The 27025-nt window shown below is 41.2% G+C and overlaps 3 protein-coding genes and 1 non-coding gene across 6 annotated transcripts; 3 read left to right on the forward strand and 1 right to left on the reverse strand.

Moving 5' to 3' along the window:
• Positions 1 to 577: 577 nt before the first annotated feature.
• Positions 578 to 15112, forward strand: fanci (FA complementation group I). Its single transcript, XM_059335041.1, has 38 exons — positions 578 to 870; positions 989 to 1088; positions 1181 to 1253; positions 1383 to 1513; positions 2101 to 2254; positions 2375 to 2432; positions 2612 to 2653; positions 2845 to 2968; positions 3085 to 3170; positions 3265 to 3397; positions 3498 to 3575; positions 3657 to 3793; positions 4174 to 4354; positions 7157 to 7244; positions 7355 to 7485; positions 7587 to 7657; positions 7823 to 7937; positions 8032 to 8154; positions 8473 to 8541; positions 8643 to 8744; positions 8818 to 9003; positions 9099 to 9220; positions 9304 to 9465; positions 9648 to 9827; positions 9931 to 10097; positions 10189 to 10256; positions 10518 to 10634; positions 10712 to 10763; positions 11298 to 11425; positions 12232 to 12297; positions 12412 to 12508; positions 13156 to 13340; positions 13418 to 13474; positions 13555 to 13614; positions 13754 to 13828; positions 13947 to 14042; positions 14640 to 14741; positions 14979 to 15112. The coding sequence occupies exons 2-38, from the start codon at positions 996 to 998 to the stop codon at positions 15039 to 15041; spliced, it is 3972 nt and encodes a 1323-aa protein (XP_059191024.1). The 5' UTR covers positions 578 to 870; positions 989 to 995; the 3' UTR covers positions 15042 to 15112.
• polg (polymerase (DNA directed), gamma) lies at positions 12868 to 24291 on the reverse strand. Its single transcript, XM_059335043.1, has 23 exons — positions 23756 to 24291; positions 22690 to 23287; positions 22247 to 22442; positions 21912 to 22079; positions 21615 to 21761; positions 21389 to 21468; positions 21101 to 21283; positions 20833 to 20975; positions 20608 to 20731; positions 20285 to 20509; positions 20067 to 20184; positions 19637 to 19720; positions 19346 to 19459; positions 19084 to 19244; positions 18952 to 19005; positions 18736 to 18853; positions 18496 to 18631; positions 17175 to 17421; positions 16942 to 17064; positions 16649 to 16817; positions 16127 to 16335; positions 15870 to 16030; positions 12868 to 15213 (listed from the first exon to the last, which is right to left on the reverse strand). Exons 2-23 carry the CDS (start codon positions 23259 to 23261, stop codon positions 15152 to 15154), a joined length of 3594 nt encoding a protein of 1197 aa, XP_059191026.1. The 5' UTR covers positions 23262 to 23287; positions 23756 to 24291; the 3' UTR covers positions 12868 to 15151.
• LOC131973166 (Golgi apparatus membrane protein TVP23 homolog A-like) lies at positions 23266 to 26663 on the forward strand. Of its 3 annotated transcripts, none has more exons than XM_059335046.1 (7): positions 23266 to 23327; positions 24615 to 24697; positions 25067 to 25211; positions 25342 to 25431; positions 25510 to 25638; positions 26186 to 26314; positions 26406 to 26663. In XM_059335046.1, exons 2-7 carry the CDS (start codon positions 24618 to 24620, stop codon positions 26430 to 26432), a joined length of 600 nt encoding a protein of 199 aa, XP_059191029.1. In that variant the 5' UTR covers positions 23266 to 23327; positions 24615 to 24617; the 3' UTR covers positions 26433 to 26663. The 3 variants fall into 3 exon arrangements, with proteins under 3 accessions (XP_059191029.1, XP_059191028.1, XP_059191027.1); XM_059335045.1 differs by lacking the exon at positions 23266 to 23327 and adding an exon at positions 24339 to 24468; XM_059335044.1 differs by lacking the exons at positions 23266 to 23327; positions 24615 to 24697 and adding an exon at positions 24811 to 24962.
• On the forward strand, positions 24112 to 24184 carry trnar-ucg (transfer RNA arginine (anticodon UCG)). Its single transcript has one exon. It is a non-coding gene; the product is annotated as a tRNA-Arg (tRNA).
• Positions 26664 to 27025: the final 362 nt, after the last annotated feature.

Here is a 27025-nt window from a genome sequence, read left to right on the forward strand (position 1 = left end):
ACGAACCAAGTGAGGCATGGACCAGTTTTATCCCCCTCCCCCTGGTCCGTATTTTTTTTTTCATACTTGGCCCTAATACGCCGTCCTTATACAGAAGCAAATAATAAATAAAAATTATAAAGGCATCCCCGTGCCCCTGAGCTGGACACAGTTCACAGTATAAATACACAATGGAGTTTGTTATTCATGTGCAGGTGTTTGTTAAACAGAGAAAACACTTATTATTATTATTAATGCATGTCTCCAGCTGTTAAAGCGACTGACAGCTGATCCTGCTGTGATCTACTTCCGCCGTCATTAGAAACGGACGTCGCTTCACGTGACGCTTCGGAGGGAAGGACGTCCCATATGGTCCCCTGTCTTTTAAATCGTTTCCCCTCTCCTGGCTTCCCTCACTTGCGTCTCTCCATGCATCCCCGGTGGGCGGGACTAAGACGCAAGTGAGGGATGCAGGGATGCGAAATAGAAATAATGAGACGCAGCCCTAGACATCAGGTTTTCCTACCAATAGTTATATTTTTTACTGGTAATTAAATTAGAAAGTCATTTTACGGACATAGCGATAAGCATAGTATTACCAAATCATTCCCACCACATTTAACATGTGTTGTGTTATACGTACTTTACGGTAAAATTGAACATTTTCACAGTGTTATTAAATACTTTAACTGCGGAATACTTGAACAGAGAACCTGGCAACCACGAAGCAAAACAGGAAGTGTCCGCTGGCGGGAAATTCGTCATATATTATGAAAGCGTTAACAAAGATCTTGAGGGCTTGACTTCGCCTTTTTTCATAGTATTTCGCTCGTTAAACGAATTAAGCTCAATGTCCGATAACAAATTCAACTAAACGAGCGATAAGCAGAGGTAATAAACCTTGTATTTGTACACTTCGTTTAGCAAATATAACATTTAACGTTAGATAGAGTAACAACAAGCTCACGGGGATTTCTTGATACCTTTCACCAACTGTGTCTTTCTGTAGGTTGATCATGAGGGATGCAGTGGATAAAATAATCACACTGTCAGATGAAGACCGTGTCGACGAACTTCAAAAGTTTCTGTCCTCTCTTAAAAGTGACCAGGTAACGCTATGTTATTTTTTCAACTTAACACACCACGTGTATCTTGTCAGATGGCTCATGCAGTAATTTCTTCCATGTTGTCTGTTTTCTAGCTAATAACTGATATGAAGAATGGCGCACTAAAGGGCAAGAAGATCGGTGCCATGATAAAATCCATATTTAAAGGTAAGTGTCACCTGTTAGGCTGTTACGGTTATATATCTGCACAGAAGCATTCAAAGCAAGTTTAAATAGTTTCCAATTGTTGTCACACACGGTGTCAAGGGCAGAAAAACCGTATGCTCTTATTTTTAGGCTCTCCAGCCACTTCCAGTGAGGGGTCGGACCGCAGACTTCTTGTTTATCAGTGCCTTATCCCTCTATGTGAGTCTGGGGATCTTCAGACTGAGGTGGCAGCTGATATCATTGGACTACTGATGCTGGAGGTAAAAAGAAATTTAAAAAAGGCCCGATTATTTATATATATATATATATATATATATATATATATATATATATATATATATATATATATATACACACACACACACACACACACACAAGGTATTACTCAGAGTGGCATCTGTTAATAATAATGATTCTTCTTCAAAGGGCAGCAACAAATCATGACATGTTTGAAGTAAAATGTTGTCTTGTAACTTGCAGGATTGTGGTTGTAGTTGGGTTCAAACGTTTTTGAATAAGAAATGTAATAATAGCCTGCCAATGCAAACTGTTGCAAGCTGTTCTGAGCCACATGAATACTATGTATATGAGAAGATGAGATAATAGTTGATACCATGTCAACATAAAATATCTTAAAGTGTAGAAATTATTACAAACCTACAGATTAAAATATATATATATATATATATATATATATATATATATATACACAGCCTGCACTGGGTTATTGTCCCATCAATTTTAGACATGTCAGGGCATACAGTGTCCCTGCCATTTGTTCACACCTCCACTATGGCGCAGGTACATCCGTCTAATTACCATTTTGCCTCTCAAATGTGACACACAGACTCATACGCTGCCTGGACCTTCTCTTGCACAACTGGCATCTCTTTTTGTTGACGCCATTAAAGTGGGGAAAATGGGCAGTGGGAAATCTCTGGAGCTATTTCCTACTGTGCTTACTGCCCTTTCAGCATGTGAAGCCTTGTCTTATGGCAAAGGTAGGTGAAAAGTACCAGACAACAGCATCTTATACAGTGTTGTAATCTACAAGGTGCAACTTTTAACATATGACAAATATCTTTCTCTTGTTTTTGCTTGTATTTTCATCATACCATTAGGTGAACTCAGTGGTGAGGAATACAAGAAACAGCTGATCAACAGCCTCTGCTCAAGCAGGTGAGGACATTTTAAACTGTATGTACATGTGCAATTTGAGTTTTGACGAGTTCTTAACAGCATTTTACACAGCATGTTACCTCTTCTCTCAGAGAGGGGGGGTTTTAAGAACAATTTGCTATGGCTATGGAAGAAACAGTTGTAGTAGTCATAGGATGTTTTTATTTATATTCATGCAGATGGGACCCACAATGTGTCATCCACCTGACGACCATGTTCAGGTAACACCTCTAACTATCAGACTATCACCACATTCTCAGACCATTCAGTCTCCCACTATTAATACAGGTTTATTAGTACCAGGTGTCCTTCTTTTTTGCTTTCATAATCTTTTAAAGTGATATAACACTGTTTTATCTGCTCTCAGGACATGCAACATTTTTCAGCCGTTTTTGTGTCTGTCTCATTTTAGGGATGTGCCCTTGTCGTCAGAGGAACTTCAGTTTTTAGTAGAGAAAGTACTGAGGATGTTCACCAAGCTGGATCTGCAGGAGATCCCACCACTGGTTTATCAGCTGCTGCTTTTATCTGCAAAGGTGTGTGTGTGTGTGTGTGTGTGTGTGTGTGTGTGTGTGTGTGTGTGTAATAACAGCAACAGGTAATACTTCCTCGCTTTTTGTTTTAATCATCTGCATCCCTTTATGTCTGTAAGGGTTGCAAGAAACAGGTCCTGGATGGAATCATTTGTTATTTTAAGGAGCAAGACGTTTGCCAGGAAGATGAACAGAAACACGGAGAGTGAGTGGTCATACACTGCAAGTGGAATATACTTTACTCACTCTATATTGTAAGGCCTAATATCCATTTCCTGATTGTTGTTTTTAATCCTCAGGAGCCTGGATCTAGAGGTTCAGTCCATTCCGCAGGACCAGCTGAGGCACGTGGAGGGCACCGCTATCCTCCACATCGTCTTTGCTATACGACTTGACCATGAACTCGGGAGAGAATTCCTCAAAAGCTTTAAGGTTATGTATCATTCATGTGTCTGTTATAAAAGTTATTTTTAAAAGTTTGCTCACATTTGTACTGTAGAGTATGCCATAAATATTAATTGTATTTCTGCAGACATCTTATGCGGACCTGTGCCCTTTCAGTGTTGCCCTGTTGCTCTCAGTGGCACGCATTCAGCGTTATGAAGAGCAGGTGAGAAATCTATTTAATTTTCCCTATTGAGTAGGTTTATTTGAGCCACTCATTTTTCACCTCTTTCTCTGGTTTGGTTAGGTGTTTGACCTTTTGAAGGGGGCAATCATTAAGAGCTTTAAGGACGAGCAGCTGCAGCAGGGGTCAAAGTTCCTGCAGGACCTCCTGCCTGGGCACTGCAGCGTGGCACAGATGATGCTGGACACAGTCAAGAACAGGTCAGAGCATCAAAACAATTAGAGCAATTGGAATTTGAAAATCTATAGTATATAAGTAAAGTAAACAAGTAATAGTAAAGAAAAGCAAATCAAAATGAAAGGTGTGTATATATATATATATATATATACATATATAAACAAAAAAGCAAGTTAAGATTACCATAACAGTACAATGTTGTGAGAGTAAATTAGGTAATTTTAACATAACAACTAGGCATGTCTTGAAATTATTTTCTTGGCCAAAAAACAATATTATGTGATATTGTCTGCAGCTACCTACGGTGGCTAAGTTGCACTACTTTATGATCTCACATTTAACACAAACGTATATATTTGTAGTTAATCTTCTTCACATGTATTCTACACTTTCCCCTGTGCAGTGTGTTTGGATGGGATCATGTGACCCAGGGGCTGGTGCAGCTGGGCTTCTATCTGATGGACACATTTGGACCCAAACCTGGACCATTTGGCAAGACCACTGAAGGGGCTGCTACCATAGCCCGGACCCCCGCTCAGCAGGCATGCAAGCTGGGAGGACAGGTGCTCTTGCAGGGCTTTAAGGTATTTTAGTTAATAAAATTATCACAATGATTTAGACTGATATTTGATAACATAATTTTGTGTGCTTGCAAAAGCACACTAATTGTTATTCCGTGGGCTTATTTTGTGTGCTTGCTTGCAAAAGCACACTAACTATTATTCCGTGGGCTTATTTTTATTCTTTTTCTTCCGTTTCTTCCGTGTTGTTTTTTTCGGCCGACTACTCCTCCCAGAGTTTTGGCCGCACATACACAAAAAAGGTATCAAACCGACCGGCTCGGCCATGACAAGTGTGCTATGACTTTTCTAAGGGTTTCGACATACGGTTTTCAAATTATTGGGCAAAAACACGTCAAAAAATCCCCCCAATGTAACCCTATGGAGAGTCTAGAGTGGGGAAGTCATCAAACAGAGTGTAGAGGGAGAGAAAGAATTGTCAAAAAATAAATTTGAAAACTGCGCTCCAGGCTGCAAATTTCACTCTACAGAAATAATTTATACATAGAAACGTAGGAAAATTTGTCCTCTCACTCACAATCCTCTGGTAAAGCTGTCAGAGTTATAGTTTAGGCGCAGGACGCACAGATGCTCAAACAAAATGCACCAACTGCCGCATCGGCTCCCATATTAAAAATGAAGGAAGATTTCTCAAAAAAAAAATTTAACAGTTTTTTTAAATCGCTCTAACAAAGCTATTTTTTCATCTTTCTTAAAAAAAAAACATATGTAGATGTTGAGGAAGAACTCAGGACGCTCAAAGTGAAGTCGGATCAATGATAGGTATTATGGTTTTGCCAAAAATGCTTTCTGTTCGAGGCCAGAATTTTCAGTTTGTCCACCTCTGTCTACAGAACTGTCTCCAACAGCAGTTAATTTCAGTTGATTGCTCTGCTCTTATTGGTCGACTCCACCTGGCCACGTGGTTGCTTAGCTACCAAAGCCTCCCCCCTCCCCCCTCCCTCCTCCAACACAGACATTCTAACTGATAACTGTCAGTTTACTCTAAGTAAACAGACTTCATAAAACATGAGACCTTATAACTTGACCATACATTGTCCAATCTTCCTCAAACTTGCCAAGCATGATGATGGTTCATCACTGACCACTTACACATAACAATATTTCATAAATTCCCGCCCTTTTTGATTAGCCACGCCCCCTTTCATAACTAATGAACCGTTTGTCCTAGAAACTTGTATAAGGTGTCAGATTACTCGGCATGAAGTCCCTGTTTAACTGGTGGTTGATAGCCCCGCCCCTTTTGATTAGCCACGCCCCCTTTCATAACTAATGAACCGTTTCTCCTAGATACTTGTATGAGGTGTCTGTGAACTCAGGACAGAGTCCCTTTTTAACTGCTGATTCAAGCCACGCCCCCTTTGAGTGACCACGCCCCCTTTTACTAACTTGTGAACCGTTTGTCCTACAGACTTGTATGAGGTGTCTGTGAACTCAGGACAGAGTCCCAGTTTGACTGTTGATTTGAGCCACGAGAATGACGGTCCAGAGGCAAGCACACAATCAAAATTTCTTTAGAAATTTTCTAGTTTTTATTCTTCCGTTTCTTCCGTGTTTTTTTCGGTCGACTACTCCTCCCAGAGTTTTGGCCGCACATACACAAAAAAGGTATCAAATCGACCGGCTTGCCCATGACAAGTGTGCTATGACTTTTCTAAGGGATTCGACAAACGGTTTTCAAATTATTGGGCAAAAACACGTCAAAAAATCCCCCCAATGTAACCCTATGGAGAGTCTAGAGTGGAGAAGTCATCAAACAGAGTGTAGAGGGAGAGAACGAATTGTCAAAAAATAAATTTGAAAACTGCGCTCCAGGCCGCAAATTTCACTCTACTGAAATAATTTATACATAGAAACGTAGGAAAATTTGTCCTCTCACTCACAATCCTCTGGTAAAGCTGTCAGAGTTATAGTTTTGGCGCAGGACGCACAGATGCTCAAACAAAATGCATCAACTGCCTCATTGGCTCCCATATTAAAAACGCAGGAAGATTTCTCAAAAAAAAAATTTAACCGTTTTTTTAAATCGCTCTAGCAAAGCTATTTTTTCACTTTTCTTAAAAAAAATATATATGTAGACGTTGAGGAAGAACTCAGGACGCTCAAAGTGAAGTCGGATCAATGATAGGTATTATGGTTTTGCCAAAAATGCTTTCTGTTCGAGGCCAGAATTTTCAGTTTGTCCACCTCTGTCTGCGGAACTTTCTCCAACAGCAGTTAATTTCAGTTGATTGCTCTGCTCTTATTGGTCGACTCCACCTGGCCACGTGGTTGCTTAGCTACCAAAGCCCCCCCCCCCCCCCCCCCAACACAGACATTCTAACTGATAACTGTCAGTTTACTCTAAGTGAACAGACCTAATAACTTGACCATACATTGTCCAATCTTCCTCAAACTTGCCAAGCATGATGATGGTTCATCACTGACCACTTATACATAACAATATTTCATAAATTCCCGCCCTTTTTGATTAGCCACGCCCCCTTTCATAACCAATGAACCGTTTGTCCTAGAAACTTGTATAAGGTGTCAGATTACTTGGCATAGAGTCCCTGTTTAACTGGTGATTGATTACCCCGCCCCTTTTTATTAGCCACGCCCCCTTTTACTAACTAGTGAACCGTTTGTCCTAGAGACTTGTACGAGGTGTCAGTGCACTCAGCAGAAAGTCCCTGTTTATTCCGTGCCCCTTTTGATAAACCACGAGAGTCACGGTCCAGAGGCAAGCACACAATCAAAATTTCTTTAGAAATTTTCTAGTTTAATTGTATTTTCTCACTGGATGATGTGTTTCTTCTACAACAGATGCACGAGCCTATCAGAGGCGAGATACTGGAGCAGGTCTTAAATCGATTGGTCACAAAGACGGCTTCACCTGTCAATCATTATTTAGGTAACAAAACCTTTAGATATTAAACTCCCAGCTTTCAGGTGTCCAGTGTCCTATCAGTTGAGTTAGAGACCATATTTTGACTTATCTTTTTTTTTTTTCTGTGTCTTCAGACCTTTTCTCTGACATTGTGGTCTCTGCTCCCATGATCCTCCTGGAGTCATCCTCCAAGGTGACAGAGACATTTGACCACCTGTCATACCTGCCCTTGGCCACTGTTCAGGGTCTGCTAAAAGCCGTCCAGGTACCTTAACACACACACACACACACACACACACACACACACACACACACACATTGTAGAGGTTTCTGTTGTTTATTCATTCTTCTCTGTTTTACCTCCAGCCCCTGCTCAAAGTCAGCATGTCCTTGAAAGATGCTTTGATTCTAGTTCTCCGAAAGGCCATGTTTTCCAGGTGTGTACTGCTTTGCTTTTAACCAGATGAGTTTTATCAGTATAGTTTTTATGATATATGGTAAACACATTTCATAGCTTAACGGTTATTAAACTATAGGCAGTGTGACACCTCAAATAAAGATAATTTCTAATACTGTTCTCCCTCCTTGTGACTCTCTACTAGCCAACTGGACGGCAGGAAGTCTGCAGTGACTGGCTTCTTGTTGCTGCTAAAAAACTTCAAAGTGTTGGGCAGCTTGGCGTCCAGCCAGTGCAGCCAGGCAGTGTCCTCAAGCCAGGTACAGTTCAAGTTACACTTCATAGATGCATGTGCAAATATGTGCAATTTTAAGCACAGCCTTGTAATAACTTCCTGTCCGAATGCCTGAATAGATCCAAGTTGACGTTCACTCTCGTTACAACTCTGCTGCAAACGAAGCGTTCTGTCTGGAGATCCTTAGCAGCCTGCGTCGTTGCCTCGGCCAGCAGGCTGATGTGCGCCTCATGCTCTATGAGGTTAGAGCTCTTTTTTTTTTTTTTTTTTTTTTTATGCCGTGATTATTTTTAGATGCTTTGAATTTTGCTACATGCTGTTTCAGTTAATTACCACGCTTGATAGCATTGAACACTTTAACTTTGACTCCACCTTTAGCATCTTGCAAACATATAGTGAGTAAAGTTCATTTCTTGAGTACATTATAACAAGGCAGACAGAATTCTATAGGAATCCTTTAATATTTGCAATATTATTTTTGTGATTGATCTGTACAGCAGATAACATGGGGGTGTGAAACGCATGTTTTATACTGAGAAGACGAATCTCACCTTTTTCAGGGCTTCTATGATGTTCTCCGTCGCAACTCTCAACTTTCAAGCTCCATCATGCAGACTCTCTTCTCACAGGTATGTGTGTGTGTGTTTAGCACATTGTGTTAGGCATAATGGTGTGTTTGTCACGTTATCTATAAAATAAAGAGCTGTATGTCATGTCTTTGTATCCATAGCTGAAACGGTACTACGAGCCTGAACAAGACCTGCTGCCCCCGGTGAAACTGGAACCTTGCATCACAGCACAAGGAGACCAAGTCTACCTCCAGGAGCCACTGGTACTGTGACTGCATTGTAGGAATTTGTGACTGTGTTAATGTCTTGCTATAAATAGTGTTTGTTCCATTTCAGGCCCATCTGGTGAGCTGTACTGTACACTGCCTGCTGTGGCTAAGGAATATGCGGCGATCAGCCAACCGTAACGCTGATGACAGCGATGACGAGGAGGAGGAAGAGGGATACCAGTCTGAACTACAGACAATCTTAGAGAGCATGACAAGACGCATGATCAAGAGTGAACTGGAGGACTTTGAACTGGTGTGCATTCAGGCAATAGCATACACTGTAAAAGAAAATATGAATTTTTTTTAGAAGCCTCCTCTTAAGCCTTCTACTGTCTTTTTGTTGCTCAGGACAAGTCAGCTGAGTTCTCCATGGGATCCAGCGTTGGGGTGAAGAATAATATCTATGCTGTGCTGGTGATGGGAGTGTACGAGGTCCTTATAGAGTACAACTTCATCCAAGCCAACTACAGGTAACAGCCACCTCTCTTTGTACAATCAGGACTAGATGTCGGTGAGTTTTTCTTACGTGCGTGCTTACCTCTGTGTGTTGCAGTAAAAGTCACTTTGAGGAACTCATAGAGCTCTTCAGCCGCTACCACAAACTGTCTGAGATCCTGAAGGAGAAATCCGGAAAGGGTCGAGTGCCTTCACACAAGACCCCACGCAGTTTACTCTCTTTGGGCTTCATATCAACTCTTCTAACTGTGCTCTTCAGGTAGATGCTTCTGTGGATCTGTTAACATGGATTATTGTGTTGCACTTACTGGTTCTGTCTGAATATAAACTGGACATAGACTTATTTTAGTTCTTTATCTCAGTTCTTCTCAGGTAGTAAAAAAGCATCTTAACAAGTTGGACAAATGTGACAAAAATTTGTATTTTTTTCTTTTTCTTCAGAGACAGTACTCAGAGCAGAGAGGAGGCTCTCTCCGTGCTTCGCTCAAATGGAGAATTTGTGCGTTATGCACTAAATGTGGCTGTGCAGAAGATTCAGCAGCTGGAGGAAACTGGACACTCGGACGGCCCAGATGGACAGAACACAGACAGAACTTTCCGTTTCCTCTGTGACATGACAAGGTAGGAATCCCTTTGGCCCTTAGATAACAGCTTAAAGTTAGACCTTGTTCATGGTTAGTTTTTTTTTTACATTGTTTTGTTAATGAGAGATTTCCATTTCCAGTGTGCTGATGTGGCGTTACACCAACATCCCCAGTGTTGTGGAGGATGGCGGGAAGAAGGAAAAGCGCTCCAGCCTGTCTCTGCTGTGTCTGGAAGGTCTGTTCAGGATCTTCACAACCTGCCAGCAGCGCTATCCAGACAGGATGGCCCAGCTCCTCTCCACCATGGGTTAGGCACGCACAGTTTTTCAACTATAAAATAATTACATTTTCCACTGAGGTACCGTATACAGGAAGTCATCACATTTTGTTTCTCACAGACATCTCAGAGGAGGAAGAAGAACAAGACGATACAGAGATGAACTTCTTTTACATCCGACAGTTTCAGGTGCATGTATACGGAATGTATTTAGATTTGGTTATTCTCTCCATATTTTAAAGGTTAAAATACACTATCGATGCATTGCTTGTGTTTCAGACACCTGGTTAAACATTTTTTACAGGCTAAAGCTTTTCACAAGATTTTTTGTACCAGGAGTCATTTCATATGTTTGCTACAAACCCACTTGACTTTTTCTGACAGTAATGTTTTGAATGTAGCCACAGCTGTTCCATCCATGCCAAAGTCAATTTTTTTGCCTGTCACCAGAGGGCGCTGTTCACACAGCTGAGTGGAGGGGAGGAGGAATTTAACAGCAAAGAGGCTCAGCTGCTGGTCAGCATCTTGAGTGTGCTCTCACGCCAGCTAAAGCCTTCCTCCCAACAGGTAGGTGTTCTCTTAAGTGCACTTTATACTGCAGACCATGTAGCACCTGTTTGACTAACACACATATACATTTACAGTTTGTACAGATGATCACATGGACTGTGAAAATCTGCAAGGAGACCAGTTTTGGTGAGTCACAGTTTAATCAACGTTTGCATCCATGTTCGGTACAGTAAAGTAGCTAATCTCAACCTTGGGGTCCTGACCCCAATTGGGGTTGCGAGATGATTTCTGGGGGTCGCCAAATCATTTTGGAAGTCAGCTCTGTCTCCACTGTGTTAAAGTGTTCATGTGTTAATGTGTTTTAGTCTTTTTGGTCATTTTGTGTCTTTTTTGGTCAATTTGTGTCTTTTTTTGGGTCATTTTGTGTCTTTTTTGGTCATTTTGTGGTCATTTTGTGCCTTTTTGGTCATTTTGTGTCTTTTTAGTAATTTTGTGTCTTTTTTTTGGTCATTTTGTGTCTTTTGGTCATTTTGTCTTTTTTTAGTCATTTTGTGTCTTTTTTTGGTCATTTTGTTTCTTTTTTGGGTGATCTGTGAGATTATGTTCAGTGAGCGGGGGTCGCGGACAACATGCATGTTAAATTGGGGGTCGCGACTCAAAAAGGTTGAGAACTACTGCAATAAAGTGTGTTCTAAAGTCGGTTTGTTTGTCTCTTTTTAGAGGATTCTGCTTTCTCCAAGGGTCTGCTCTCTCTCCTCTTCAACCTGCATGTTCTCTATAAGAGTCCTGTAAGCCTGCTGCTGGAACTCTGCCAAGACATCCACAGCCAACTGGGTGATATAGATCAGGTATACTCAGTTATACTATACGACACAAGCAATTTGGCATTATACCTTTTTATTTATTTTTTTTGGGCAATTTGGGGCCACACATTCAAAGGTTTAATGTGTTACTCAAACCTAGAGAAATCTCTAATTTTAATAAAGTTATATCCCCTTTGCAAATGCATTGTTGTGGTTGTAAATTGACTTTTTATCCAGTTTTAAGCCTCATTTTTATAATACGCCTTTTAAATCTTTGTCTTTTTTCTATACATTTTGACCAGATGAGGGATTTTAGTCTTGGGGCACCTGGATCTTAAGTTATCCGAAAAACAAGCTGAGCAAACGTTAACAGAAGCTTTGCTCACAATGGGGGGGGATTCAGAATTTTTATTTCTGACATTGTTTGGTGGACAAAGGACCACTTAATAATCTTTTTCTGACAGTTATTTTTAATGTAAAACAGCTTCATTCAGTTTCCTTTAAACCAATTTTAATGACCTAATTTGCTTGTGTTGGAGAGGATAGCTCTGTGGCTAATTCAGCTCCCAATATAAAAAGCTTCTGAATTATGAGCATTGAAGCAATCCTAGCATGGAAAAGCTGACAGCAATGACTGCAGTGGTGAAGACAGCAGCTCCCATAATCCCATGCTACTTCACAATGTCACCAAACTTGGTTTTGATTGGCAGCATTGACCCCTAGCAGCAAAAAATTAAAATTGTGTGCTAAAGCATAACTCAAGTTTTACTTTGCACAATTATATGTTGCAGGTGCCTGTGTCAAAATGAACATGTCACATTTTATTCTGCCTTTTTTATCTGTATGGTCAGGATGTGGAGGTGGAGAAACAGTCTCACTTTGCTATCGTCAACATGAAGACTGCAACCACAGCAACAGTGAGTGTTCTTCTTTTAACCGGAAGCTTCTGATTTGCTGCGACATCAATATCTCAAAATCTGTTTGCGCAGTGTGCTCACCACCTTCATCATCATTTTAATCTCTTGCCCCAGCTGCTGGTCCTGTCTCAGGTTGACAGAGTGCTTGATGAAGTGGACTGGCTGATTGCCAAAAAGAAAAGCCAGGCGGCCTCTGAAAAATCAGGTTCTGGTAAGAAACCTTTCACCCTAATGCTCAGGTAGACTAATGGTGCGAGTTGAGAGGGAACAAGGGGAAGAGATGCATCTCTGTCATGGGAATGAGACTAAAACTACTGTGACGTTACATTTTTTTTTTTTTTTTTTTTTTAACACTTTATTTGTGATTTTTCAATTATCATACAGAACAATCATATTCTCTGTTTTACAAATAATCACCAAAAAAACAATCCTGAAAACAAACAGAGACAGATCAAGCTCAAAATCAGCGTGACAAACTCATAGTAGAAAACAGACAGGAAAAGACAAAAGGAGAAAAACAAAAACGAAACAAGTGCACCTAATACTTCATGTTACAGGATTGTTCAAGGGTAGGTGTAATCATTCAGAATTCCAGTTCCAGGCCAGGTAAATTGTTCACATAAGTTATTAGAGGGTCCCAGGTTTTGTGGAATCTGTTAGTGGAACCGTTGAGGGTACATCTGATCTTTTCCATCTTAAGGTTCTGCATAACGTCCCTTATCCAGTGGTGATGTGATGGAGGAGTGGCAGCCTTCCACTTGAATAAAATTAGGCGCCTAGCTAATAAGGAGGAAAAGGCAATGACCCTCTGTAAGTGAACAGGGGTAACAGATGTGACGTTACATTTCTGATGTGTAGGGGAGGCCACCCAGACTGCAGGCCAGCAGGATCCAATCGAGAAAGCAGTGACGCTGCAGCTCGGGACCCTTTTGACGGCATTAAATGAGCTGGTCCAGACGGCCCTGCTGCCTGGCACCTGCACCATTACACTGCTGAGAGAGCTGAGTCGCACATACACCATCCTCACCACCCTGGTCAAATACGTGCGTATCTGTCCACTCTGTGATGTCAGTAAAACGTTTGTCTCCTGTGACATTCATTTATTTTTTGTTTTTTTTAGTACATCCAGGTGTGTTCCAGCCAGCACGGTGCACTGCCAGCACGCTTCGAGAAACTGGTGAGTCTGCAGAATTGTTTCTCTTTTTAAAACTTCTAGTACTTCTGATGTCAAGCTAACAGAGTGTTTTTACTGTGCAGGTCAAACTGTCAGGCTCTCATCTAACACCACAGTGCTACTCTTTCATCACATATGCACAGGTACGGCTCAGTCCAGTTTTGTAGACTAGACCCGACCAAAGCGCCAGGTTTAAGATCAACTCTCATTATGACTGTTGTTTGAGTAAATTCAGCCTCAAGAGGGAGTGTTGATGTTTTGAAAATGTGTTTTCTCTATCAGAATGGAGAATTGAGTAGTGGAGGTGCAGATGACAAGAAGAAAAAGAGAAGGAATGAAGTCAACACGGCTGCCTCTGTAAGGAAATGTATTTCATCAATAAACATGAATAGATGCACTGTACAATCAGAAACTTCAAACAAATTGGATTTGAAAGGAATCAATTTAGAATGTGTTTTTTTATTTTACTTGCCAGGCAAAACTTCTGCGTGAGACAACAGCCATCCCTAATGTGATCTTCAGTATTGAGCAGTATGAGAAGTTCCTCATCACACTCTCAAAGAAATCAAAGGTATGTGTGAACAGCCTTGTCTCCTAAAAATGACATTCCCATGCAGTGCATTGCATTCCCATGCAATGCACTGTCAATGATCTTACTTAGGGAAATGTATTTTCTACCAGATTACATTTGTTTGTCATATTTGTGGATGTTGGGATGAATGCGTCAAACAAAAACACCACTTTCAGCTAGGAAACCATCATTCGCATTGGCCTGAAACCAAAAGTTGACGTTTTTACGCAACAAACACTAATTTTATCCCAAACCATGATCTTGAATTAAACATAACCACAATGTTTTCTTGCCTTAACCTTACTAAACTGGGATAATTTCATGTTAACTCCATGTTTAAAACTGCAACTGTAATCTAGATGAAAATGTTTCCCTTAAAACATAACTCAGAATGCAGTTTCCTTGATTGAAACATATTTTCAGGGGAGGATGCTAGTGTAAATTGGATTGCTTGAGGTAGATAACAGAACAACATATTTTTGTCAAAATACATAAAGAGACTTGTGAAACCAAACACTGAGCAAAACACAGAAAGCTAACTGAACGCTGATAGTACTGTGTTAGAAGTTTTTCACTAACACTAATGTGTTTTTCCAGGTAAATCTGATGCAGTACATGAAGCTGAGCACCTCAAGAGATTTCCGCATCAACGCTGCCACTCTGGACGCAGCCCTGCAGGAGCAGGACGACAGTCAGGAGGTAAGAGCCATCTCATACTGTAGCAGTATGTCTTCCCTTCCACGGTCACAGTGCAGTTGTTTTTATCCTCCTCCTTTACCTGATTACATTCATCAGTAAAGATTCAGATGTTTCCCCATGTGTGATGTTTTGAATGCATCTGTACTGCTTTGAATATTTGATTCCCTTGAACTCTCTCCAGTCCAGTAGTCTCCTACTGGCTGAAATCTTAGCATCTGTTTCTTATTTCTCTTTCAGACCACAGAGTCACAGGATGCAGAGGAGACACCAGAACCCAAAAAGAAGAAGAGGAAACAGTGAGCTCCTTTGTGTGATTCACACATTTCCAGATCTTGACCTCCTGCAAACAGCGCCCTGGCTGCTGCCTTTGATGTGCTGTTCTCAATAACAGTAGGTCGGTCCACCAACTGCTATCTTCTGTACAGAGAGCCTTTAGTGATGTCAAGGATCTGGTAAATGTCCAAAGCCTCACCTGTAGAAAGTTTGTACATGTGGTTTAACGCTCTGGTTGTGTTGCTGTAGTTCACTTTATTCAGCAGTAATATGTATTTCAATATTGGCCACTTTTTAAGAATTATTTCTTATTTTAAAGATAGCACAGTTGTTACTGTAAAGTAGTTCTTAAAATCGATCTACGGTTTCCAACAAACACTAATGAACCCTGAAGAGATTTTCAGTCCGTCTTTGCATCAAGTGCTTCTTTGTTTTAAAATAAATATTATTTTCTATCTTACTGTATTCATTTACACAGTTTTTTTATTGTGTCTTTCAAATCTGGCAGGCTATGTGTTCACAATTTTTCAGAGGTCCCTTTTCCTCTTCTCTAACAGGCAGTGTAATGCAGTGCTGGTAAACTGAAGGGTCACAACAACAACAATGTAAAATGGCATCTTGGTTTGAATTTGTTGTGGCCCAAGGCATGTAGATATACTCAGGGGTTTAGTTAGATTTTATGGATTAGGTAATATTTAAGTTACTCAAAGTATTTTGTGCGTTATTTAAAAAATAAATCAGTAATTAATGGCCAAAATATTATTTATCTCATACTCATAGGGAATAGCACATTGTTTTTATCACAGTTATACCATACATCTACCTTAAAGGCTGATGATGGTGTGCAGAACTCACCAGGTGGTAGGCCGTATCGTCTTTCCAGGCCCATGGGGTTTGAGGGTGTCACACAGTCCATGTGGACCTCCTTCCTCAGACACTGGTCAATGTCAACTGCACTGAAGAAAGCCACGGACTGGGGAAGGTCCTGCATTCCTAACGCATGGGCGAACATACTCCTGCGAGAGACACAAGCACACATTCAGAAAGGCTGTCGAGTTTATTGTCTGTTCTATAGCTGATATTTTAACAGGAAAGAATAAATGTGAGCAGACCTGGTCAGCAGGTTTGTGATCTGAAGTGCCAGCGCTGCTCTGTAACAGTCCTCACTGTGGACAAGGTACCGCACCTCATCATGGATGCTGATGCAGAAACGACCACCGATGTCGTGCTCCTCAAAGAGCCACTTCATAGCCACCAGCATCAGATGTAGATAGTCCACTGCAGAACTCTGGACCACCCAGTTCACTCTGCTCGTGATAAACTGACAAAAGAAATAAGGCACAGTTTTTCTTACTAAAGCGTCAATTCTGTGGTTCAGGGCCTCCGTTAGCAGTTACAATGGACCTCATCCAGTTCGGGTTGTGAGTAACTGCCATTTCTATGATGACAATTTCTTCTTCAGTTTATGGTTATGATTTTAGGACCAAATGGCACTTGGCTATGGACAGTTAAATAATAAAAGGGCAATAAAATGTCTTTAATTGAATCTCTCAAAATTATACTAATAAAAAAGGTTAGTTGAATACCACCCTGTTGATTCAATTGGTCTGTTTCACTGATCAGGGCTGCCTCACCTCATTCCTTACTGCTTTGGGCTCCAGCGCTCTGCTAATCCTGCAGCCTAGAACAGGAGTGGCTGGCTCAGCTGAATGAGCAATACTCTCCAGCTTGTTGAACATGTCCGACTCTGTACCTCCAGCCCATAGACGCTTGTCGACCAGATCCCACCTCTTCCTCCGAGAGCTAAGGCAGATAAGGAACACATAAAGACGGAGGGAAATGAAGCAACAGAGTATAAGTTGTGATACTGAAAGGCACCTGACAAGTGGTTGTGGATTTTTGTGTGATATTTTACTTGCTCCCTCACCTCTGTGCCGCCAGTCTACTGATCCTGCGCAACTCCTGCAGGGTGACACTTCCATTTTCTTCCCTCTCCACATCTATATCCAGTTCATTGACCAGCCACTCACCCTCCTCTGACAAATGGTATCTGACAAAACATATAAACACAAACATGTTGGACTTCAGCTTAACTCAATAACCTTAGCACAAACAACTAAACCCATCTAACTAAAATAAAAATGAACCTGTTGAGCGTACCTGCGGATGCCCTTTGTTAAGGCGTACATCTGTTTGGCCTTACTGGAAGCTTCTATTTGGCTGAGGCGGTGGTTGAACTGCATTAGCAGCCTCTCTGCAAACGGTTGTCCTGCTCCATAAATGCGTCCATAGTTGAACACCTTAGCATGCTCTCGGCTGATGCCCACAGTATCAGCAGTGCGGCTGTGCAGGTCCGTGCCTTGACTCTTCTTTCCCTGAAGGGTCATCCAGCCAAAAGCTGTACAACCTGAACCCAGCAGAGACATCAGATGCCGTTTATTAAAACTAAGATTTCAAAAAGTATTACCGTCTACAACGTCAATAACATGGTGCTTAAGTTTAAATGTCCCATATTGTAAAAATAAATAAATTAAAAAAAGGGGTATTTCAATGATTTTTTTTAAACTACAAGGATGATCGGCTGTGGCTCCGTTGGTAGAGTGGTCACCCACTGATCAGAATGCAGCGGTCCCTCAAAATCAAGTTTCACTTTTTGAATGGAATTACTGAAATAAAAAAAAACTTTTTCATGATATTCTAATTATATGACCAGTACCTGTATGTGCGTGAATGGGTGAATGAGTGCAGTCTGTAGTGTAAAGCGATTGGATAAAAGCGCTATATAAGTGCAGTCCATTTACCATCCATTTATAAAAATACTGCGAAATATGAAAACGCTCTGTCCATGTTCTGTACAACAACATCTTTTGCACGATTCTCCGTCCTGGGATGGGGATCTCTCTCTGAGGTTTCTTCTTTATTTCCCCTGTTTATCAACCCCTGTAAGGGTTTTTTGACAAGTTTTTCCTTTGCCGCTGTGAGGGTCAAAGGACAGAGGGTGTCGTACCCTCTACAGTCTGTAAGGCCCTTTGAGGCAAATCTGTGATTCTGGGCTACATTAAATTGAATTAAAAAATGCACACAGCCCATATCCAGAAATTGTGCCTTGAAATGAGCCGTCAGGACTTTGGTGAGAATGTGATTTCACAACATATATATATATATATGTATATGTATGTATATGTTATATATATATATATATATATATATATATATATATATATATATATATATATATATATATATATATGTAGAAAGTGCAGACATGCCTTTCTCAGAAGGAGGGTTTAAAGAGACAGGAGCGACAATAGAGCAATTTTCAGACAGACACAATGAGAAAAGTGATGCGTTTTTGGAAAATTAAAGCATGTTAATGTTAATATGTTCTAGTAGAAACCCAAAATCTAAGTATGCATGTGAAAATGAGCATATGTCCTCTTTAAGTAAGTACTATACAAAATTTCAAACAGACAAATCTCACCGTGCATGCCAGCAAAGTGAGCCTCTCCAAGCACAGCAGCGATCCACAACTCTTGGGAGTCTACATCTGCTCCCACCAGGTGATATCCAGGCGGTACCTGCACCATGGCCTTCAGCTCACTGCCTACCCGGTCCCGCTGTGGACACAAAAAACATTTTTCTACTGGCTGATAACTGCAATTTAGTTCACAATGGCAGCTAATCTCAGTCTACGTTTTTCTCCGCCGCCTCTGCAGCTTACCCGTGCGTTACTAGCAGTCAGCCACGTTGGCTCCACAGCCCTGCGTGTTACCGTTCCAGCGGTGACAACTTGAGGTAATATGGCACCATACTGGCCCTCCTCATTGAACTCTTTGTGTCTTTGTGAGACAGAAAGGTTGTAAGAAACAGCAATGACATGTCCCCACCATACAGCTGATGAATAAATACAAGATATCTACTGATGTACCAGACAAACCTGCTGACAAAACGAGGAAGCTCTCCCTTTCGCAGCCACAGCACCATCTGAGAGCTATAAAGACACAGTAAAATCATGTGTTTGCCATCTTTATGGTTTATAGATGAATAACGTTAGGCTGAAAACAGGTACCTTATACGTTTATGGGCATTCCTCCAGAAGGACATCATTTTGTTGATCTCAAGAGCTCGTGTCGCATTGGTTCCACCACGTCCAGCCCTGAGAGTACCATCCTCCATCTTGGACAGGAAGTCTTTTGAAAAAGGACTGCCAACATTGTTGCTGTTACCATCCTGGAACACATATTCAGTACGATGATGAAAGTAATTCAATTAAGCGACAATTTGCTAATGCTTGTTATTGAGGACGCTCTTGGTAAACAATGAAACTTCACCTTATGAGGTAATTTGAAAAACCAGCAGCCTGGGAAATCTACATCATTGTAGGGGCCGTTTCCATGGTGATGCGGGCAGTGACTCTCTTCTGGTACAGAATGTGGATCTTGAAACTGTATTGATTCAGAATACAAAATATGTCATACAACATATCACAATAACTAATATAAATTTAAGCATAGTGAAACAAAAAACGTGTAGATATGGAAAATGTAACCATATACCATATAAAAGTGTTCATGATACATAGTCATAAAGTACCTGTAAATGAAAACAACCATTTCACTCACCCCGTTTTTCTTCCTCCCTCCATTTTTCATCATTCTGACTCCGTTGTCCTCAGTCAGTCTCTCCAGGGAATCTAACTCCTCCGCCTTGAAGTGAAGTTAAAAAAAACACCTATGTTATGTTTCTAATCATAATTTCTAATGACTGACCTTTCTGCATCAGGACATCATTATTCAGGGAAAATCGCAATGCAACTAACAACCAATTTTTCTCCCACCCCTGATCTGCACCATGAAAACTGCTGCATTAGCTACTAGCTAGTTCCTGTTTGTTGATAACAATGTATGTACAGTCACCTTAACTTTGTTCACTTGTATGATTAATAGGAACAATCTGAAGTTCTAATAAATGTCTCTTGTGTTTAGATTTATGGCTGTTTACAGAAAAAGTCCACTTCTTGTAAACACTGGAACAACAAGGTAAATGATGTACCTTTGCCCACACTCCGTTGTCTGTCAACATGAGGTCATCTGAGGAATCGCAATCTACATATTCAGGTCGCGCTTTGCTGTTCTGCTCACAGTACTCCCTGTAAACTCTCTCGATAGCTCTGTGGGGGGAAAAACAATGTAAAAACATCCTATGCTGTGAGGACTAAATAATAAATATCTCATGTCTTGATAGTGTCAGCAGTAAAGCATATTAAGTACCTGTGTGGGCACACAGGCCCTGTATTGTCCTCCTCAGACACCAGGTTGTCCCTGCGTCCTGGTACCAGGTAGCCCCACCCATGTTTCTCTGTGTAATGCAGGGGGAAACCATCCCACATCAGACCCATCAGCTTAGGAGTCACTCTCACCTGTAGACTGATGAGGCTGGCTCCAGGTGACCAGCTGTCATCCTCAGACATCTTCTCACACAGCTTACGATACCACCTGAAGGACACAATAAGGAGGTAGAAGGACTGACTGTCACTGGAAATGAAATGAGAATATTTGTTCGACGACTCTGTGGTGCTTGGGAGTGAGCTTACCCTGGATGTGCAGGCAGGTGTTGCCTTCTTTTAGGAAGTCGATTGACTGTTTCCTTCAGCTTCTCCACAGCCAGCCTGCTGGGGGAGGGGCCAGCCATCTCCTCTTCAGAGGGTGGACCTGGGTCTAATATCACAACAACTCAACTTAATCATCACATCTCAAAAACAGCCATCTTAAAAAAGAGAGATGGAAAAAAAAAAGTGGCCCAGGATATGAGTTTATACCTTCTTCCCAGTCCGGAAGAGGAGTAGCAACTTTTGTTTCAGCTGCTTCTTTCGACTTTTTCTTCTTGCTGACTGCTACTTTCTTTAGCTTGAACTCCTGCACATCCCACTCAAGATCCCAAAGCCAGGGATCTTCCTTGTATCTTAGATTAAAAAAACAAAAACAAACATAAAACAAATACACACTGTTATATGATGTGAAACCATTGTCACCTGATCACAAACTTAATGCCAACACTCATGTGCTACAGTGGAAAACTCTTCTCACCTGTCATCCTGAAGCAGCTGGCAGGCGTCGTCTGCTAGAGTCATCATAGACTTCTTCATCTCTCTCTGGAGCTCTTCGTAAATGTCCTGAGAATCTTCCAGGTAGCGCCCCCAGTTTTGATTGACAGGAAGGTAGCTAACACCCATCTCCAGCATTCCTGCAAACGTCACTGGATGAGGGCACCTTGTAGGATAAAAGAGATTACGCTATTTTGCAGAATTGTGCACAAGCATATTCTTCTACATACAGAAGTTAATAGGAAATGTTTGTGGTTTGGTATTCACTGACCTTTCCATGAAGAGGGGAAGCTGTTCTGTGAAGACTTGATGTGTGGCCACCACATCCATGGCACAGTACTGCATTAACTCCTGTAGAGGGCAGCAAAGCCAAACTTATTTGTCTGTACTTAATGATAAATGCAAGTCATTTAGAGGACTTTTATACGCCATAACATTAATAGAATTGGCATATGATTACAGACAATCTGACACAGAATTTGTCATGAATATCTGACCTGGAATTTGTTTCTGACATCCGTCATGCTGCCCTTAACAAATGTCTCTCTGGCCTCTTTCTGCAGTGGCGGCCCTCCCACATACAGAGCATGGACATCAGCCAGGTTATTAATGCTGCTAATATTAACCCAGTCCCAAGAGCCAATCTAAATGCAAAACATCAAATGTCACACTGAGTTTTGCTGAAGACAAAAGTCTAAACAAAAGATGCGGATGCTTTCAACAAAAGAAAAGCTGTAAGATTTTGACAAATGGTGCATGATGTTGCTAGATATGGTGAATAAAAGGACACAAACCATTGGACCCTCATTTTTCTGTCCAGTTTTCTTAATGTGCTGCTTGACCTCCTGAAGACCCCTGTTTTTACCCAGCTTATTGGCCATCCACAGTATGCGCTGGAACCCAGTCAGTCCGGAGATGGCCATGTGTAAACTCATGGTGTCCATGAAGCGCATCTTAGAACCCTTTAGGGAAGATTTTTTTCTTGAGTGTACTGTACATGAAGTGGCACATACTGTTTGGCTCATATAACTAGAATCATAAAATTAATTAAATAAAGATTCAACACAAAAACTAAAAGGATAGTGTGCTGGAAGGATCTACAGACGATACACACCATCTGAATACTGACCTTTAGTAAGTATTGTTCCTTAATGAAAGATCGGTCAAAACTGACATTATGGCCTATTATAAGCCTCTCCTTCCACTGACCCCCTGGTGAGCGGGCAGAGTTGATAGGTGTCTCCAAGGGGATGAGGTCAGCTAGGGTCAGCTGGTTTGACCAGGAGTAACGCTCTTCAATCAGACGCTTACTGCACCAGGAGTACCTGGCAAGCCAGAAAGAAAATCATTGGGAAAATTAATATTTAACGATTGCTCATTTATAGCCATTTTTCATGTAATAAAAAAATGAACATATTTAGTTTGTATTTTTGTTGCATTAGTGGGACAATGGAAATGCATCCTATTCCTATAACCAAACAACTTGACCACCAACACAACATCAAAATGAAGACACTCAATCCGTACAGTTCCAATACAGTTCCATCTTTACAATTTTGGCTTGTTCCTCACCAGTTAGTGGGAGACACAGCGACAGCCAGTGTGGGACACCTTCCTTCAGTCATGCACACCTCCACATCAAACACCAGTGCTGACTCTTCTGGGAAATCAATCTTCTGACTCTCCCCACTGGGCCCATAGCGCGTCCAGCCAACCTCCCAGCTCCATTCCTGAGGCATGGGAGGGAGCTCAGCCAGTTGCAGCTTGGTGGCAGCCTCAAGATAGGGAAGACTCTGCTTCTCAGCCAAGGTACGAAAGTGCTCATCAATATTTTTGCCATACATCGGGGGAAGCTTCAGCTCCACTTCAGGCAACAGTGACGCTTCCTTCCCCCAAAGCTGATGTTTCTGCAGGTGCTGAATGCTGCGCTCCACATCGTCCTCTCTGTACTCTGGCTCCACTCCTCGAAATATCTGCTCGTGGAGGTTCTTTGACAGCATCTGAATGTTAAGGGGGTTCAGGCGGGTCTCTGTGGAGTCGTTGCCCTGAAGAGAGTGAGGCTTGGTGGAGTAGAGGGAGCGCAGACACCTCCATTGTAGAGAAATGAGAGTTCTCTGCAGAGGACAGCGCCACAGATGCAACATCACCTCATGGGGACTTCACACTAGCGCTGGAAGACATTGACACATACATTGTATGACTACATACAGGTATGCAGGTTGTAGATAGATTCTCGATACCTATAATAATGTGTGGTCTTTTGATGTGAGTGAGAGTGTGATGGCTGAAATGTTCTTGACCAAAGAACAAAGCTGTAGATATCTCAGTCAGATAAAGTTAACTTACTAAATAAAATATCATCCAACAGAAAACAAACCTCTACTAGCTTAACCTACTGTACTGCAGCATGGTATTAGTTAGGTAAGTTAACGTTACACAAGCAGATAAACAGTCAACTTATTTAGTTTACTTAACTGAAGCTACCACAACCTGCTAAATGTTTACCAACATGTGCCACATACTACAAGGGGGCAGTTGCTAATTTGTGAGCAGCCAAACAATATAATAGCTGTTTTATCCTGGGCCCTCTAAGCTTGTTAGTTAGACTGTTGCTAAAAGAAAAGAAAAAACAACTCACCCGGTCTGTGTTATGAGACAAAACGTTAAAGTAATCAACCAAATAATGTGTTAAATCGCTCCATAAAAAATGAAGTTGGTAACTTAGCATGTGATGTCAACACACGGGGCTGTTAAACTAACAAAAGCAAGACGAAGCGTTAGCGACACCAAGTGGTCCGGATGACTGCATCGGATTTTTAGCAATACAAACAAATGATTTGATGAAATTCCCCAAAACACGCTACCGTACTTTTTCAAAACGGGCAGCAGTAGATAATTCGTAACGTCTCATGCAAAAGTACTTCACATATTGAAAATGAACATTGTCTATCGCAGTGTTAAAAAGATAATGTGCACCAGCTATCATCATGTCGTGGCCGCGTGGCCTAATGGATAAGGCGTCTGACTTCGGATCAGAAGATTGCAGGTTCGAGTCCTGCCGCGGTCGCTCTTTTGAATCCCTTCGAATGTATGCCACCGCAGTTTTTCCTTGAGCAAAATATGTGGACCAGTTATCGACAGTTATCTTAACTGCCATGCGATAAGGAGCATATTTCTTTTGCTTAATTTACAGGAAGCGTATTTGCCATTGAATCATTTCAAATACAGCTTCCTGATGTGGATGTGAAAATAGTGACTGGAGAGACAGTGTCGGTGTCGGTCTTATTTCACTGCAACACCTGATTTATTCCAGCCCTGTAATCCAGCTACGCTTTCCCGTATTTGCAAATGGTACTACGCTTTGCTTTACACATTTACGACCATGAAACCAATGTATATTTTGTGTCTGCCTCTATATATATCGTGTTTATCTCTATTCTATTAGCTGTGATGTCTGTGATGATTTAATCCTGTTATGTTTTGTCGTTGTTTGTCAGACGATGGCGGATGACACGGAGGATGTTGAGCTGGACTTTACTGCTGACGAGCAGGAGAGGGCGCGGAGAAGTGCAGTCATAAGGTGCACTGCAGGAGATGTTTATTATCGTGTCATTTGTCCTACACAGAGTATTTTGCTTTTATTAATATCAAACAGATCAGCACAGATATCGACCAATCAAGAGATTGGCATTTAAATCACATGAGTCGTTTTCAGCCAATCTCAACTTAATTGGATACATTATGCTCTCTCATATATGTGACTGTTTTTCAGTTACCTTATATATAAAATATAATTTTATATTTACATCATTAGTGGAAGTCTCCTCACCTCTTTATGCACTGAGGTGTGGGTTTGCTATGCAACAAAATTGTCTCTGCTTGCTTTAATTCCATGTGTTTCATTGGCATTTTGGGCACTTTATTTAAAATCCTTTGCCTTTTATTTCAGACATCCCCTTGCCTCCTTTTTCCACCTGTTCTTTCGGGTGGTTGCCATTGTTACCTATTTGCTCTGTGACTGGATCAGCGAGAACTTTGCATCATGTTTTGTCCTGATCATCACTCTGCTCTCCTTTGACTTCTGGTCTGTCAAGGTGAGAGGTCAACTAGATCAGCTGCTAATTCCTCTGACTTTCCCTTGTCCCTCACCCTTTTCTTACACCTCACTAGTGTTCAATCCCTTTGCTTCACCTCACTGGTTTTGATTACTCGTATGTGTTTCAGAATGTGACTGGCAGGCTGTTGGTCGGCCTGCGCTGGTGGAATCAAATCGACGAAGATGGAAAGAGTCTCTGGGTGTTTGAGGCCAAAAAAGTAAGATATTGTGCGTCATTTTGAGTGTGGGGGAGCATTTTTGGTATGTTAAATTTGTTTGGGTTTGTGTGTGTCAAGGTATCCCGCGGCAATAACATTGGGACAGAGGCAGAGGCAAGGATATTTTGGCTGGGTCTCATCATCTGTCCTCTTATATGGACATTCTTCTTCTTCACCTCCCTCTTCTCCCTGAAGATTAAATGGCTGGTGAGACACATGGTTTTCTGGTGTGCATGCTCTCATGGTTGGATTACTGAATGGGCCAACGACTGCAAAAATGAGCCACGTACCAACACAGAATATACTCAAAATGACTGAAAGAAACATAAAATGACAAAGTTACTTAAAATGACTACTAAGAGACACAAAATGACCACAATAAGACACAAAACAACAAGAGAAATGCAAAATGACGATTAAAAGGTGCAAAACAACCACAGACAAAAAATAACTATAAACAATATATACAATTACATTTAAAAAACACTTACATAAGAAACACAAAGTGACCACAAAAATACACAAAACCAGTCAGAGGTGGGAAACAACTGCAAAAAGGCACAAAACAACAACAAAAAGAGGCTAAACTACCATAAAGTCTGTGTGTCTTGCGCCTAACGTAGGAGAAAAAGATGGGACCTTTTGTGTGTCTGTGCCGGGTGCCCATTGTCTCATAATCCAACCCCTGCATATATGGTAAAGGCACCTCACATGCATCACATGTTTAAATGCATCATCTATGTGTCTTCCACAGTCACTCGTGGTAGCTAGTATTTCCCTCCAAGTGGCTAATCTCTATGGTTACCTACGCTGCAAGGCGCTGGGAGAGGACGGCCTGCCTGCAGACTCCCGCTCTTTCATGGGACAGCACCTTCTGCAGCGTGTGAGTGACCGACTGCAGCATTAAGCATGTACAGTTATTATTATGTCATTAAAATTGAACATAAACTCACTGATCATATATGCTCTTCCAGCCAGACATCATCTTTGGAATACTATGAAGATTACCTCCTCCTGTACAGCCACTCTGCCGTGTTTCTGTGTGTGATCGAGAGAGAAAAAAAGACAGATGAGAGCTTCCTCCAAAGTTCCTACAAACTGTGTCTACTTGAATGGCTGTTTGCCTCATGCATGCCTTATGCTACTGACTGTTCACTTCACATGTTGCCCATGGATCAGTCTGGCTATTATGTTAATAAAAGATAAGTGCATTTTACTTTTTTTAAAAATTATTATTATTGTCTTGGTTGAACATCACATATCTGCAAATTAATTAATTAAGATATTATTAAAACAAATTGTTTTTAAACAGTAAACAGCAAGCCAGGTTTCTAGACTGTGATGGTTATTTGTCTAGCTGAGAGAAAACAGGGCTAAATGTAGCATTAATAGCCTATAGCCGTTACATACCATGTCTAGCACCTTGGATACCAAGTTAAGCATACATGAACAAAGGAATGGCCCTTGAAGTGATGAAAATCTAGACAGTTGTAATTTCTTGAAAGCCTGCCTATATGTGACGTGTGCTTCAATGCAGCACATGATGAGTAAATGAGCAAAAGAACAGGACCACAAACAGAGAAAGGTAGAGACC

This window comes from Centropristis striata, chromosome 6 (genome assembly GCF_030273125.1).
Source record: "Centropristis striata isolate RG_2023a ecotype Rhode Island chromosome 6, C.striata_1.0, whole genome shotgun sequence".
NCBI lineage: Eukaryota > Metazoa > Chordata > Actinopteri > Perciformes > Serranidae > Centropristis > Centropristis striata.